The sequence below is a fragment of the Bombina bombina genome, chromosome 1, assembly GCF_027579735.1.
Source record: "Bombina bombina isolate aBomBom1 chromosome 1, aBomBom1.pri, whole genome shotgun sequence".
Classification (NCBI taxonomy): domain Eukaryota; kingdom Metazoa; phylum Chordata; class Amphibia; order Anura; family Bombinatoridae; genus Bombina; species Bombina bombina.
Window position 1 is genome coordinate 1,353,922,995 of NC_069499.1, and position 16,841 is coordinate 1,353,939,835.

General features: G+C 39.8%; 1 protein-coding gene across 1 annotated transcript in view; it reads right to left on the reverse strand.

The window, feature by feature from the left end:
* MTX1 (metaxin 1) overlaps window positions 1-16,576 on the reverse strand; it is a 53,789-nt gene extending 37,213 nt beyond the window's left edge. Inside the window, exon 1 of the mRNA XM_053695427.1 lies at window positions 16,447-16,576. Within this exon, the coding sequence (XP_053551402.1) occupies window positions 16,447-16,527 (81 nt within the window). The 5' untranslated portion in view covers window positions 16,528-16,576. The remainder of the gene's footprint in view (window positions 1-16,446) is intronic.
* Between the last annotated feature and the right edge of the window lie 265 nt (window positions 16,577-16,841).

Genomic DNA, 16,841 nt, shown 5'->3' on the forward strand with positions numbered 1-16,841 from the left:
AAGAGAGGGGGGGGAAGAGAGCAAGCGCAAAAGAGAGGGGGGAAGAGAGCAAGCGCAAAAGAGAGGGGGGAAGAGAGCAAGCGCAAAAGAGAGGGGGGGAAGAGAGCAAGCGCAAAAGAGAGGGGGGGAAGAGAGCAAGCGCAAAAGAGAGGGGGGGAAGAGAGCGAGCGCAAAAGAGAGGGGGGGAAGAGAGCGAGCGCAAAAGAGAGGGGGGGAAGAGAGCGAGCGCAAAAGAGGGGGGGAAGAGAGCGAGCGCAAAAGAGAGGGGGGGACGCGAGCGCAAAAGAGAGGGGGGGACGCGAGCGCAAAAGAGAGGGGGGGACGCGAGCGCAAAAGAGAGGGGGGGAAGAGAGCGAGCGCAAAAGAGAGGGGGGGAAGAGAGCGAGCGCAAAAGAGAGGGGGGGAAGAGAGCGAGCGCAAAAGAGAGGGGGGAAGAGAGCGAGCGCAAAAGAGAGGGGGGGAAGAGAGCGAGCGCAAAAGAGAGGGGGGAAGAGAGCGAGCGCAAAAGAGAGGGGGGGAAGAGAGCGAGCGCAAAAGAGAGGGGGGGAAGAGAGCAAGCGCAAAAGAGAGGGGGGAAGAGAGCAAGCGCAAAAGAGAGGGGGGAAGAGAGCAAGCGCAAAAGAGAGGGGGGAAGAGAGCAAGCGCAAAAGAGAGGGGGGAAGAGAGCAAGCGCAAAAGAGAGGGGGGAAGAGAAAGCGCAAAAAAGAGGGGGGAAGAGAAAGCGCAAAAGAGAGGGGGGGAAGAGAAAGCGCAAAAGAGAGGGGGGAAGAGAAAGCGCAAAAGAGAGGGGGGGAAGAGAAAGCGCAAAAGAGAGGGGGGAAGAGAGCAAGCGCAAAAGAGAGGGGGGAAGAGAGCAAGCGCAAAAGAGAGGGGGGAAGAGAGCAAGCGCAAAAGAGAGGGGGGAAGAGAGCAAGCGCAAAAGAGAGGGGGGAAGAGAGCAAGCGCAAAAGAGAGGGGGGAAGAGAGCAAGCGCAAAAGAGAGGGGGGAAGAGAGCAAGCGCAAAAGAGAGGGGGGAAGAGAGCAAGCGCAAAAGAGAGGGGGGGAAGAGAGCAAGCGCAAAAGAGAGGGGGGAAGAGAGCGAGCGCAAAAGAGAGGGGGGGGAAGAGAGCGAGCGCAAAAGAGAGGGGGGGAAGAGAGCGAGCGCAAAAGAGAGGGGGGGAAGAGAGCGAGCGCAAAAGAGAGGGGGGGGGAAGAGAGCGAGCGCAAAAGAGAGGGGGGGAAGAGAGCGAGCGCAAAAGAGAGGGGGGGAAGAGAGCGAGCGCAAAAGAGAGGGGGGGAAGAGAGCGAGCGCAAAAGAGATGGGGGGAAGAGAGCGAGCGCAAAAGAGAGGGGGGGAAGAGAGCGAGCGCAAAAGAGAGGGGGGGAAGAGAGCGAGCGCAAAAGAGAGGGGGGAAGAGAGCGAGCGCAAAAGAGAGGGGGGAAGAGAGCGAGCGCAAAAGAGAGGGGGGAAGAGAGCGAGCGCAAAAGAGAGGGGGGGAAGAGAGCGAGCGCAAAAGAGAGGGGGAAGAGAGAGAGCGCAAAAGAGAGGGGGGAGAGAGACAATGCAAAAGAGAGGGGGAGAAAGAGAGAGAGCGCAAAAGAGAGGGGGGAGAGAGAGCAAAAGGGGTGGTGAACAAATCCACCTGAATGTCAGGGTGGTGAAAGAATCCACCTGGATGCAGCTCCTTTTACCACCCTGCCATTTTCGGAATCCAATAACAAAAATTAGACTGCCCTTTGGTCAGGCTTATATATATATATATATATACACACACACACACACATTATCACATTATATATATATATATATATATATATATATATCACTCCAAAAAAGCTGTGATGTCACCAGAGCCACAGGCAGTTAACCCCAGTCTGGAATGGGTGCAAGAAACGAGGGGGATTACAAATAAAAAGTAATACAACACATAGAAACACCCAGCACTCACCAGCTAGCTCACAGCTAAGATAAAATCACAACTGTAAAGGTTAGTTAGCGCATCTGGCCAAATGGGAAAGCTCAGGCACCACGTCAAGGACCTTTCCATTGCCTGAGTCCCTAACACAGCCACACCATTATGCGAGCTCACAAAACCAAACAGACTGAGAACAAAGAAGTGGTGCACAGGTGGATGTAATCACCCATAGAAAATACAAAACATGGAAGGGAACTGCACTCCAAGACCGGATCAGGTACACATCCTGTGACTCAGCAACATCCAGCCCTGGGTGCTAAATAGCACTCCAAAAAAGCTGTGATGTCACCAGAGCCACAGGCAGTTAACCCCAGTCCGGAATGGGTGCAAGAAACAAGGGGGATTACAAATAAAAAGTAATACAACACATAGAAACACCCAGCACTCACCAGCTAGCTCACAGCTAAGATAAAATCACAACTGTAAAGGTTAGTTACCGCATCTGGCCAAATGGGAAAGCTCAGGCACCACGTCAAGGACTGGGGTTAACTGCCTGTGGCTCTGGTGACATCACAGCTTTTTTGGAGTGCTATTTAGCACCCAGGGCTGGATGTTGCTGAGTCACAGGATGTGTACCTGATCCGGTCTTGGAGTGCAGTTCCCTTCCATGTTTATTTATATATGCAAATATTATGCAAGTATTATTTACTTACTTAGAATATTAAAAATTCACTATCATTTGCCCTTTGTCTGAGGTAGACGTGAGATCCTTGACACGGAAGTCTCTTATTTGTGCAATAAATAATAATAAAAATTCCAGAGAGAGCTGACCAATTTGTTCAATATTAGTACATTTGCTTCCTCCTTGGTGGCTGATATTATTTAAAATGAGAGTTTGCATCTTTGGGACTATATATACAGTCCTCCTGCTTTAAAGGGACAAAAAACCCTTTTTTTTTTCCTTTCATGATTCAAATAGAAACTTTCTTATTTACTTCTATTGCCAATTGTTCTTCATTCTCTTGCTATCTTTTGTTGAAAAGCAAGGGCAGAAGCTAAGCGTGCATGTTTGGAGCACTATGTGGCTGCAGTTTTGGAAGAAAATTATCCATATGCAAGAGCACTGCATGGCAGCACTACTTCATGACATGTAGTGCTCCAGACACCTACCGATTTATCTTTTCAACTAAGAATACCATGTCACTAACAAGAAGCAACCAATTGTGGTACATTACGTGGTTGACTAGTCAGATCCAGCCACGTATTATGAGATATTCAAGCCCGCTCATTTTAAAGGTGCAAAGGACTAAGCAACACATTATCTCTTGAAAAAGTCGGGTTGGATCCCGACGAAACGCGTAGAGAAGCCGAGTTGTCTCCACGTAACTTGTCCTGACGCCGGTTTCGTTTGAGCAGCCCCTAACCTTCAAGCTCCTGTGGCGTTCTGTTTGCGCTTGGGATCAGTAAAAGGATTGGGTGATTCTTTACACACTCTCACTTGCCTACGGGAGAAGTCCGGTGTGGTGATACTTTTGACTATGATTATGCCTGTTTGATTTTATACACTGTACGTGTGTTTTTAGTTGCACATTATATTAAAAGCAGTTTTACCCTTAGAGTGGTTTGCGCTCTGTCTTTTTTTTTTGTTTCCATATCTCTAGCTACTTTGGGAGGAGGATCACAGTCCTCTCAGAGCAGCATCCACTTCATATCCCTCTTTGGAAGCGATTACTACTATCAATATCTGACATGCACATATAACCAGTACTTTAAGGTTCTATGTTACACCAGTTCATAGTTCATATCCCTTTCTTTTTGGTACATTTATTGCGGACTATATTCGGAGTGTTCCTTTTTTTGGAAAACACTATGAAAAATCAGTAAATAGTGTATGTGTTCAGATGTTTTGTACATTGCTGATTTTGTTGTATATTGCTGATGTTTTATATTAGTGCTGAGAAGTGCAGCTTACATTTTTGTGCTTTCATGAATAACCATTTTTGCAGTGTATATCTCCAGCCATCCGCATCTCCCTTGACATTTAGGGTGTCTGGGAACTGTAGCGGGCAGAAAAAAAAACACTATCACTTCTACCCCAGAAGGCATATTGACTAGTAACTAACTGAGTTCTAACCTTGAAACCAGCCTCGTGTTGCCACCCTCTCTGGCTTATAAATCTAGAGACTTCGATTTTATGCAGAGTATTCCTGTTCTACAGAGTGTAGCCATGTCCATCTCGCCTAAAAGGTAGATATATCTACCAGCATAGCTGTGCTACCTTCTAAAGACCAAGATGGATGCCATTTTGTCTGATTTAGTGAGCATTCTGATGCCGTCCTTTGATTCTATGCTTCACTCTCTCCAGTGTGAAGTGAAGCAGCTGAACCAGCAACCTACGGTAGAGCGTTCTGCCACATGTATGGCTACAGCTCTAAATGGAACACCGCTATATGCTATCCCGCATATGACAGACCCTATGGAGGTGGAACAAGTGTATAGCCCATCTCCACAGGCCACATAGCACTGGAAATGTATTCTTGAATTCTTATGCAAGCCCTGTTCTCTGGACCATGATTGTACTGCCCTGACTTTTATAGTCACAATCTTGCGCATGGAAGTTCAATATGGAAAAGGTTAATGTACCGGCTGTTGGAGACTTGTGGCTGCTTTGGCGCAATTCACTACTTGTATGTTTACCGCGGCAAAGATTAACCTCACAGACCCTGTACTTGCCCCCAGAATGGAGCGGAATTGGATAAGAGGGCTGCAGGGTATTAAATATGACAGCGTATAAAAATAAAAATAAGTACGAGACTGCCTTCCATGACACCTTCATCTCTGACTAATATTAGAATAGGAATAAGTAATCCTGCAATGTTAGAATAAATACAAAGTTATACAGCAGTTGCAAAGGCTGTGTTAACATCTGACGCTTAGGTTCAGCACTTTTAGACAGCCGTTCTGCAACTCAAATATGCCAACATCAAAATTATCATTTGAGGGGAGTGGCTAAGAAGAGGCCATGATCGGTCGCTTTTCATGAAGCTCCTGGGGCCATCAATATAATTTATAAGATTTTAGGGCTGCAACAACTAATCGGTAAGATTGATCATAAAAATAGTTGTCAAAGAATGTCATTATCAATTAGGTGGTCAGCGATTAGTTGGTTATTGCACAGCACCAGCTGCTTCAATCCGATGAACTCCTGCACATGGAATTGTGCAAACATTTTTATTTATTATTATTTTTTTCTATCCGATTAATCGGATAATTATTGTCCGATTAATCGGATAGAAAAAAGATTAAAAAAATAAATAAATTAAATTTTTTTTGCACAATCTTAGTTGCAGTAGATCGTCAGATTAAAGCAGCTGGTGCTGTGCAACTGACAAACTAATCGCTGACCACCTAATTGATAATGAGATTTGTTGACAACTATTTTTATGATCAAAACTTACCGATTAGTTGTTGCAGCCCTATAAGATTTACAGACTATATGGATCTTGTTTTATCCTCCTTCTGCAGCAAACTGCTACTCTTTACTATGTGGATCTGAACTCAATTAAGATGAGCAAATAAAATTACCCAGGACCTGAACTAGCCAGTTACTATTTTAGGCCGCCTCCAGCACTGGATCCTGCACAATCTCCTTCACCCTGCTTAAACTCTAAGGATTCATTACAGACAACCCAGAAGTGTAAAATAACTATACTCTCAAACGGAGAAATCTACTTATAAAAAGCCTACATATCTGGGACTCTTACTTCTTGCAACGAATCGTATGAGGAGACGGCCTATAATCTAATCTATAATACACCATCTAACCCCCCCCCCCCCCCGGTCCTCCGGGTACAACGGGCCTAGCTATAAACCGACTTATAAGATGGAGCACAGCCAACTAACTTTAGAAGCCTTACTTACTGATCTGGGACGGAGGATGGACATTCAATTTGCCGACCTTAGAGCTTGTCTCATTGAGGCCCGCTTAGAAGATGGCGCCCATTCGCCACGAGATGCACATGTGTCCGTTAACCCTGATCCATGTCACCCGCCTGCACATAAGTTCTCAGCTAGCCTGCAAGTAGGGCGCGAACAGCCTCTGGATGCTAACACAGCAATCTACAAACAGAGTTCAGAAGTGCCTAGCGTGACTCACCTGCTTGGCTCCGGCACCACTCCGCAAAGCCCTGGCAGCTTGCAGGCTGTTTTGATCCCGGAGCTAGTGGGCTTGCCTCACCCTCAGCTACCCATCTCTACACTAACCCCTTTGGGAGAAACAACTCGCTCCCGCTCACCTCCGGTGTCCCGGTCGGGGGATGCGGCCGGCCCCTGTTTGGGGCACCTGGGGAATCTCCTGATCTATGCTGCCTTAGAGTCGCCAAAGGAGAGACCAGAGTCTCTACTATTTCTCTCCCCAGATATGCGTGAAGCAGAGCCCCCCTGGCTCTCCCTGTTTGATACTACCACAACAATCGCCACAGATTGGGACTTATACTGCGATGTTCCAGAGGTGAATCGCTTGGGAATCGGGTAGTTTTCAGAACAGAAGCTATTATGCACCATAAGCTTAAAACCACAGGCTAATATATGAACGTTAGTCTCTATACTTGTTTCCATGCTTATCTCTGCCCATTGTTTGCTGGCTTAGAACTGTTGGACGTTAATTTGTGCATTGGTTTATACTATATTATGAGATATCTATATGCTGGGTATGTGAAATACATGCCTTTGCTATGTTGTGGATGGGCATCTAACCTCAAGGTGTGAAATATAGTCGTTCATATTAACGATACTTATTTGGGGATGTCTTTAACGAAGAAGGTCCATGGAGCTGGGTATTCGCTGCACATGTATGTTTATAATGGATTAGTGCCCATAAACAATATATTATGTTTTCTACTTATTTAAATTGCCTCTTTTTCTTTTCTCCCTATGTCACACCATTAGACAACATCTTTGAAGTCCCCTTTCGCCTCATAAATTCCCATATGTATTACCATAGGTTTATGATTTCAGTACCTAACTGAAAACTTACATCGCCCAATTTGGCTTTTAGTCCACCAAACTATTTTGGTTGGTCCTAATTCCCAGTGTTAACTCCTAGTAGCCTCTACACATTTCGCTCATCCCATCCACTAACAAACGCTCTCTGTTTAAGTTATTGTACCACATTTTAGGCAAAATATATTTTTAGATTTTATCCGCCCACTATACTTCGTCAAAAATGTTATTCCTTTTACTTCAACCATTAGATCTCAGTATAGACTTTACCCTAGATATGTGTGTATAAGATAGAGGCACATAAGAGATATAGGATGCCTGTATATTGTAATTTGTTGTGAGATTGCTCTTTTATGCCAGTTATTTATGTCCTGCTTTGGTCCAACATTAAGCAACCCCCCTCAGACAGACCCCATCTCTTTAACAGTCATATAAGTTCCTTCCCCTATTAAGCCACCTGGTGGTAATCTAGTTAGCTCACATACACCCTTCATGGAGGATCTATGTCAGAAGGCACTCCATCCTATCTATCTTTAATATTTGTGGATAAAGGCCCAATCCCCTCCCTAATTCTCTTACTGAGCAGCTTTTGCCTGCTGATTATCCCTCCCCCCCATCTTCAAGCCTGGTCCAAGAGCGACCATCTCAAAAGCTAATTTCCTCTCTATAGTTTAATTTAGCCCATAGGTCCAAAAGTGACTTCTAATATCAATGAGGAATCAATTATAGATATAAGATAAAACAGAGGTTTAAAATACTAACCCATATTAACATACCGTATTGTCTCACGTCTGTTAAGAGCGTATTGTAAGAATAATTTTCTTTTGATTGTCTGGGTTCTATAATGTTTCAATACATGCTGTATAATGTGCATAACCTCAATAAAAATACATTTGAAAAAAAAAATAAAAAAATTGTCATTTGATTTGATTAGATCAATGTTTATTTCTTTTGTTATGTGCTTTTGTTTATCCTTGCCTCATACTTTTTCATGATGCTTTCTGTTTGTTCATGGCTCCTTGTATACTCAAACTATTAAGCAGTATTTGCCCATTATAATGCATTCTGATTACCCCATATTTTAAATACCTGCTATCGCCACATGATGGTATCATGTTTGTATCACATATCTTAAAAGCTCATGATTTGGCAGCACTGCATACATCAGGCCTAACTCCTTTATTTAATTGGGGCTAATTGTTTTATATCAAAAGCTAACATAATATTTAGCAAAGAGTATATTAGCTGACTAATTAGTGAATTAGCAATGCCTGACTATTCACTTAATCATCTTAGCCTACTTTGCTAACAACATTGAAAGCATTTAGGAGTAGCTACTGAACTAGTCTACCATTATACATATATCAGCCTTTTAAATTTAAAATGTCCCATCTTTCTACATCTATATAATATTACTGTATCATTTAACAGGGCTCTTACTACTTGTTCTGTTATGTTTGTGTTTATTTGTTCACTTTTTTGTTTTTTTCTTTGTTAAGTTTGGAAAAATGAGGAATTCATATCAACCAACATTTACATAACTAATTATATGCTTGGTGCTGTAAGAACCAGACATACTTATGCACAGTGTTTAATTGAGTGGACTTCCCCATCCCTTTCCTTTTACCTAGAACAGGAGTTATTGTGCTATATAGGTTCAATATCTAAACTCAAATTTCCATGAGGATATCTGCGAAACATATCATTGAAGTATAATCCTGGATACTGGGTTTTATAGTCTATATCATGGAAACAATGTCACCACTTATTTTGTTGTATGTAAACTACTGTTCTGTATTTATATATATTTTCCTCAATAAAAAAAAATAAAAAAAAAAATGAATAGACAAAGTTGCAATAATATTAAATCCAGTAAAAGGGATGGCAATAGAATTACAGACAGCAAAAGGAGGAATGCTGTATAGAAATATAAGACAGTTCACTTTTAAGCCCACATAAGAAGTACAAAAAATGGCTTGCTAATTGCCATAAATACCAGAGGACCCCAAAGTTGTAATCAACAGAAGCTCACCTTCCTTTTCACAGAGCTTGGACTTTCAGGCATTAGCACTATAGTAGCGGCAAGAAAAGCCGGCTCCAACCGAGTCTACTCACGGATCGAAAGCCTCCAAGGCTTCTACGAACCGTTTTGCCACACCATGCGCCCACATCCAACCGCTTCCGGATACGTCACAATCCACGTGACGAGGCGATCACATGCAGCCCGGGGGACAATGTGAAGCAAGCCGGCTGTCCCTTGACTCGGACGGATCTTCAGGCAGCGATATACAGAAACAATGAAGACAGGAAGACAATCCTTCCGGGTTAAGACGAAAAATTCTTTATTTAATCAACTTTAAAAGACAGAGTCCACAGAAAGATTCCAGAAGAGTGTAGTGTGTCAGATAACCTTACGCGTTTCAGGCTATGATTACGGCTTCCGCCAAGAGAATTACAGAGTAGGCTGAAATTAGATTTTTTTTTTTTACCATTATAAGGCAATCTATGCTAAAGGTATCTTGAATATACAAAATAAAAAAGAAGATTTTGGGAATAAAATGTGTAGTAACTAAAATAAGTCAACAAGAACGTGCTAAATTGAATCTCTCTCTTTAGAAGAAGTAATAACCCAAATAAAGTCCATTAAATTGGGTAAATAAACCGGCCTGGACCAATTACCTGCTGATATGTATAAGATATTAAAAAGACCATATTGCACCAAGCCTGGTTAATCTTTTTAATTCGTATTATGTAGAAAACAAGATGAATTCAAAGTATTTTACAACTTCTACAATTACCTTGATATTAAAGAAGGATAGAGATTTGGAAAATATATTTTCCTATAGGCCTATATCACTTCTTAACAATGACTATAAAATTTTAACGTCTATTATTGCAGAGAGATTGAAGAAGCATCTTGGATCTTTAATACAGGAGGATCAGGTAGGATTTAAAACAGGGAGAAACATGGCTAAGATAATTTGCAAGGTCCTTATTATTCTAGATTATTTCTGGAATAAAGGGAAAGAGGAAAAGAACAAATAAACCAGATATAGTTATATTATCGGTTGATGCGGAAAAGGCATTCGATCTAATAAGTTGGGATCATCTTTTCACAACCCTAGAATCGTTTGGCAATCAAGGGAATTTTGCAAATTTTATTTGAATACTTTATCAAAAGCCTACCTCTAATCTTGTAATAAACTATGAACTGACGGACAATATTACTTTAGAGAAAGGTACCAGACAAGGCTGCCCTCTGTCACCTATTTGTAATTCTTTTGAGACAAGAATTAACTGGTATTGCTATTAGCCGAGTCAAATTCGCAGATGACTTACTATTATTCTTGAGTAACACGAAAGACTCTATAAAGCAGTTTTTAACTCTGGCAGAGCAGTTCAGTTAATTTTCTGGGTACAAAATTAATCATGAAAAATCTGAGATCTTGTGGATTACAACACATGGATTACAAAATTCATATGGCAACAGAAAAAGATACGCCTTTCAACTCATAAACTTGTATAATTTTGCAGGCGATTTAGAGTTTCCCAACTTTAAAGTTTTATAACTTGGCAGCAGTGACGTATTTAGGTTTTGTGCTGCCCTAGGCACTCAAAATTCTGCTGCCCCCCCCTAGGTTTTAGGCTGTTTTTCAGCCATAATATTTTTTGGTCAGGGTATTATGTATACGCGCCCCTGTACGCCTCAACGTTGATAAATCTAGCCCTATGTCTCTTGCTCAAAAGGCAGTGCGGCAGCGTCTCTGAATGGAGAGTGAGAAAAATTGCCGCCCCTCCCAAGCTGCCGCCCTAGGCCCGTGCCTTGTCTGCCTAGGCGGTAATACGCCCCTGCTTGGCAGAGTTGGTTAACTTTATAATAGACTGGATTACTGAAAAGGAATATTTGACTAGTTTAAAATTATAGTCTACTATAGCTGCACACCTCTCTGAAAGCAGTTATCCATTGTTCTAAGGATGTAATACCAGATTACTTGGAAAATTAGATAGTATTTAAATTTCCTATTTTGGCTTGGTACTATTATTGCAGGGAAATACTGGTGAACTATATGTTGTCTAAATTTCTGCCTATAGAAGAGAATCTGCAATTCATGCCGGTGTTACTTCTCCAATATTTAAAGAATGGTTGGATAAAGGCCTTAGATACCCAATTCAAACTAAAGAAGAAGGATCAGAACGTATTAAATCTAATGAAATACTTAGATCAGAGAATTCTCACTTCATAAACACAATTGTTTTGCATACCTTCAGATAAGACATTTCTTTGAAGAAGTAAGAAGACTTGGTGATCTAGAGCCAGCCATTCATTATATATATATATATATATATATATATATATATATATATATATATATTCTTTATAATATTTTGGTAGATTGTTCTGCTCAAAAGTACTTGAATATATTATTTTCAAGATGAAGAGAAGACTTTCCCTCTATAACCACTGACAAGATTAAAATGAGTTTTGGGGATTAGCAAGAAGGGCATCTTTTATGGTAGCATGGAGAGAGTCCCACTGCAGGCTAATAAACAGGGTTTACATAACTCCTGCTCAGTTAAGGTATATTGAACCCAAATTTTTTCTTTGATGATTCTCATAGAGCATGCAATTTTAAGCAACTTTCTAATTTACTTCTTTTATCAATTTTTCTTCGTTCTCTTGATATCTTTATTTGAAAAAGAAGGCATCTAAGCTAAGGAGCCAGCAAATTTGTGGTTCAGGACCATGGACAGCATTTGTTTATTGGTGCTGTCCAATCAGCAAGGACAACCCAGGTTGTTCAACAAAAATGGGCCGGCATCTAAACTTAAATTCTTGCTTTTCAAATAAACATACCAAGAGAATGAAGAAAATGTGATAATAGGAGTACATTAGAAAGTTGCTTAAAATTGCATGCTCTATCTGAATCACAAAAGAAAAAATGTGGGTACAGTGTCCCTTTAGGTAATTGGTCTTCACATAATGTATTAAATTGCTTCAGATGTAGTGCTTCAAAGGCAGATTTACTACATTGTTTCTGGTTATGCCCAAAAATTAGGCAATTTTGGAACAAAGTTAATTTTTGGTTAAACAGTCTTGGAACAGGATTTTACTCTGGATATAAAGGATATATTTTTATGTGTACTACAGGAAGACATAGAACTTTTAGGCTTAATACATCCATTCTTGTAGGACGGAAATCTTATTTTAGCCAATTGGAAAGCTAAGTATGCTCTGACTTTTACAGCATTTAGTAAAGCAATTACTAATTTGATAACAGAGCAATAGTACTATTTATCTAATTCCTCAGATGAACAAATGAAAAAATATTTACATAAATAGATAGGTCTGATTATAACATACCCATTAGAGATTCAACAACAACTTATAGTACCACTTAGAAAGTCAAATAATATATTGATTAAAAATGGTAAACTAAAAAGAGTATGGGCAGACTCCAATACACTGAATATGATGGGGTACTGGTAGAAGGGAGAAAGAGGGGAGGATTATTATTATTTTTTGTTTATCTGTGCTATTGTATCTAGTTTGGCAAGAAGAACTGGCTACATACAATATCATAAATCAGGGCTCAAAATGTCCACCATTTACTAGTCATTGGCTAGTGGAAATTTAATGGTGGCGAGCCCCAAGGCAGAACATGCTGTGATCAGAGATATCATCGCAAAAAATGCAGCATGTCTGCAGAAAGAATGGGACACATGCAGGAACTGTTAGCACTGCTCCACATTAGACTGTTCTCTTTAAACAGAGCTTTGTTCTGGCAGCAATGTGTAAGCTTTCCTTATTAGAGTGAATCCAGAGCAAAGTGCTCTTTGAAGAGAACAGTCAAATATGGAGCAGCGTGACTGGCTGTCAGGGATTTATTCAACCCCGCACCCTAGTTTTTCTCAGTCTGCAAAGCTGTGACATCTGAATATAAGATGTTCTTGAGAGCAATGCATTTTTTTTTCATTTCTACCATGTGATATTAGGCTAAGAGAAAAGGGAACAAATTTGAGACATTCTCAATTTTTTGTCTGCAGCCAATTTGCAAAGCAATTTTCAACTGCTGCACTTTATTATAAAAATTGCTTTACTCTCCAGTTAATCAACACATTACAGTTTAGCTGGTGCTTTAGTGTAATTGCCTAATTTAAAATAAAAAATAAATGACCTGCATAAAATTTTTCACAAACAAATTCTTATTGCAGAAAGTGAAGAAAAGTCCTGCCTCAGGGGTGGCGAGTAAAAGTTAGTGAGTGAATTTTGAAATAAAATGTACACTCCTATTGCAGCATTGACAAACACACATTTTGGGCTATGTGCTAAAAATATTCCTCTAGGAACAACATTTGTGCTTAGACTGTTACTTCTGAGAGGGTAAACTGGGGCAGAGAGAGCGAGAAATTGGAGAGGAAAAGTAAAAGTGTAGAAGATTGCTTTATGAGAGAGTGAAGAGAAGAAAAAAAAAAATGAGAGAGGGGAAACAGAGTGTAAAGAGAAGACATGGCCTGAGAGATAAGGCAGAGGGTAAAAGGAGAGATTGAAGAGAGGAGGGAGGGGAGAAAGATAGTTAAAGGGACATAATACTCATATGCTAAATCACTTGAAACTGATGCAGTATAACTGTAAAAAGCTGACAGGAAAATATCACCTGAGCATCTCTATGTAAAAAAGGAAGATATTTTACCTCACAATCTCCTCAGCTCAGTAGAGTTAGTTCTGTGTAAAAAGTTATACTCAGCTGCAGGTAAACAAATTTAAAAAAATGAAGAAATGAACAGCAGCCAATCAGCATCAGCAGTGCTGAGGTCATGAACTCTTACTGTGATCTCATGAGATTTGACTTAACTCTCATGAGATTTCATAGTAAGCTTCCTTTATCTGATTGGTGAAATAATATGAGAGTGCACGATGCTAGTCCCTTCAGATGTCCCAGGACAAACACGCTAAAATGCTGCTTAGAAATCCTTTACAATGGGAGGTGGCTACTGAGGAACTTTTGAGGTAAAATATCTTTCTTTTTTACATAGAGATGTTCAGGTGATATTTTCTAATCAGCTTTTTACAGCTATGCTGCATCACTTTCAAGTGTTTAAACATTTGGGTATTATGGCCCTTTAAGAGATAGAAGGAAGAGATTGTAATTATTAAAGGAAAATCTCCAGGTCTGCTATGACCTTCCATGACTGTCAGCACTCTCTTTCTCCACTCTCTCAGTTCAACAACTTTCTATTTCTATCAAGCTGTTGTCTTACCCAGAGCCACTAAGTTGATGTTGCTAAACTACATTGCACTTGTTTAAGTTAATCTATTACTGCATGAAGCATTATTTAATTTGTTATGGTATAAAATAAAAAATATTAAAATTACTGCACAATAATGTTTCACAATGACTAAACATATGTAAAGAGTAGTGGGTGTGGTGTGGGCAGGTAGGATCAGAAGTGGCCAGAAACATTTTGACCTGGCTATTAGCTTACGACTTGCAATTTTGAGCCCTGTCATAACAGTAGGCATGATAGTAAGTATTAGATTAGTGATATACAAATTGGGGAATGTGGATATTCGAATATCTAATATTCTCTTATTTTTATACAGCTTTGACCACATGTACTAGATAATATATATAAGGTGAAGTAAGTGTTATGATTAATAAGTACAGGGGCTGGTAGACAAACTCAAAATTATAATTGGGCTTTCGTTGGATAAGCTAAAGAGGTTCAATTTCCTGTTGTACAACATTTGCTTTAATCTTTTGCTCTCGTGTTCTTAGTGTAAACTATTCTTGATATGCATGGATGATCATGGTAGGGCAATAAAGTTGGCCAATAAAGATTTTGGATAAGGGCTTTTGTTTAAAGTATAAGGGGAGGTTCTTCTCTGTCTATAGAGGAGGTGGTTGTACATCTGAATAACATAGTAGCAGAAAAAGTTATTGCATCCAGCTCTTGGGTTATACATGATTATTTTTAGTTTCAAAAGATGGTGCAATATGTACATGTTTAGGTATTGTTTAACGTTTAGATGTGATTGTGGTATTATTAAAAAAGCAATTGTTGGAGATGTATATAGCAATGATATGTTTTGTGCATATTGTATTTTTCTATATATAAAAAAAAGTAATGCAAATTTCTTGAAAAAGAAGCTTATCTGGAAAAACCTGACACTGTAAAAAAAATCTAAAGCAAACAGAAAGGGGATTATGCTATTATAGTATAGCGTTTGTAGCTGTTTATTAATTGAATTAGAGCATTAAACAATGAATAAACTAGTATTTGTGGTATATTGTAAATAAATATCTATTTTAAATTGAGAAATAAATGGAATACCCCTTAGTGAGATACAGAGCTCTTAACATAAATATTTCCTTTCTAGAACCATGATATAGTTTACCTGTAAAAGTGAAGGTCCATTTTGATGAATTAGTGCCTGGCTTTTAATAAACCTATTAAAAGTAAGGGCACTTTAATTCATCAAAATTGACATTTCACTGTTTTCTTCAAAAATTTACCTTTTAATCCTGGCAGCCGCTCCAGCACTTCCTCCACCCGTCGCAAGCCGTCTTCTTGGGTCCAAAATGACAAATCCGGCTTCCTCCAATCACAGCGTTGCATCAGGCCAAGATTCCCCGGGGGGGGGGGGGGAAGCTGTGATTGGAGGAAGCCTGATTTGTCATTTTTGACGTCTGCAGAGGCTTCCAACAGCCGGGGGAATCGCTGGAGCAGCATTCAGGATTAAAAGGTAAGTTTTTGAAGAAAACCGTGAAATGTCAATTTTGATGAATTAAAGTGCCTTTGTTTTTAATAGGTTTATTATAAACCGGGCACTAATTCATCAAAATGGACCTCCACTTTAAATATCTTTAGATTAGATATTTCTAGTTTAAATACATGCATTTGACCCTTGTTTGTTTACAGTAATTGGGTCTTACACTAGCAATATTCTTCTTGCAGTAAATGTGAACTTGAAAGTTATGTAAATGATAGAAAACTGGGAAAAATTCTCTATGTGTTTCTGGATTTGAGGAGGAATATTAGTGTAAGCCAAAATAATTACATAAAATACTCAAGCGCTGTTCATTAAATTATTATTAATAAATCATTTAATAATTAAACATATTGCTATGGTGGTGAACTAAAACGTTGCTCATTTAAAAGTTTAGATATAATAACAGGATATTTGTATTGATTAATTATAGAATTATCTAATTACCGTAGATATTTTTGAATTAATTGTAAAAATTAGATTCCAAATGGGGGGGGGGGGGTCAAAAGTACTTATGGTGTATAATATATGTTCACAACTAACTTACATGAGTTGGCAAAGGAACGTCTACTACTTGATAATAAACATTCTGTATCTATAGTTAATAAGGTAGGTACCGTAGCAGTTCTAGGGAATGATGCAGTGTTGTAATTTAACCTCTTGCAACCTAAACCTCGTGCAGTGTGATTGCCTGTAAACTGGTAGGATCAGGTCTATCACCCCTCGCTTACACCTAAAGTCCTAAACCATAAGACAAGTTAGCACCCACAGATTCGTACCAGCACAGCCAAACAATCCACGTCTACTGACGGCAACCCTGCGTCCCCTTTCCAGCAATACAGCTCCATGGGCGCCGCCATCTTGTCTAAGTGACACTCGGAACTTCGTCATCAACTTCCGGAAGAGGACATTATTACTAGAGGCAGCGGGTAGGGTTGAGCAGAGTTTGTCAATTCTTACGGTTACTTGCCTTTGTACGTAAATAATTATTCACGTTATCGAGAAAATAAATATCACACTAACCCAGTGTACAGTGTCTGTTACTGTAGTCTGGATCTGTACGTTGCAATGCGCGGGTTTTCAATCGCGAAGCCACATTAGACAGTTTTAACATGGGATAACATATATTAAATAAGTTGACGTCACGGATATTATTTGAAAAGTTTATCTGGTA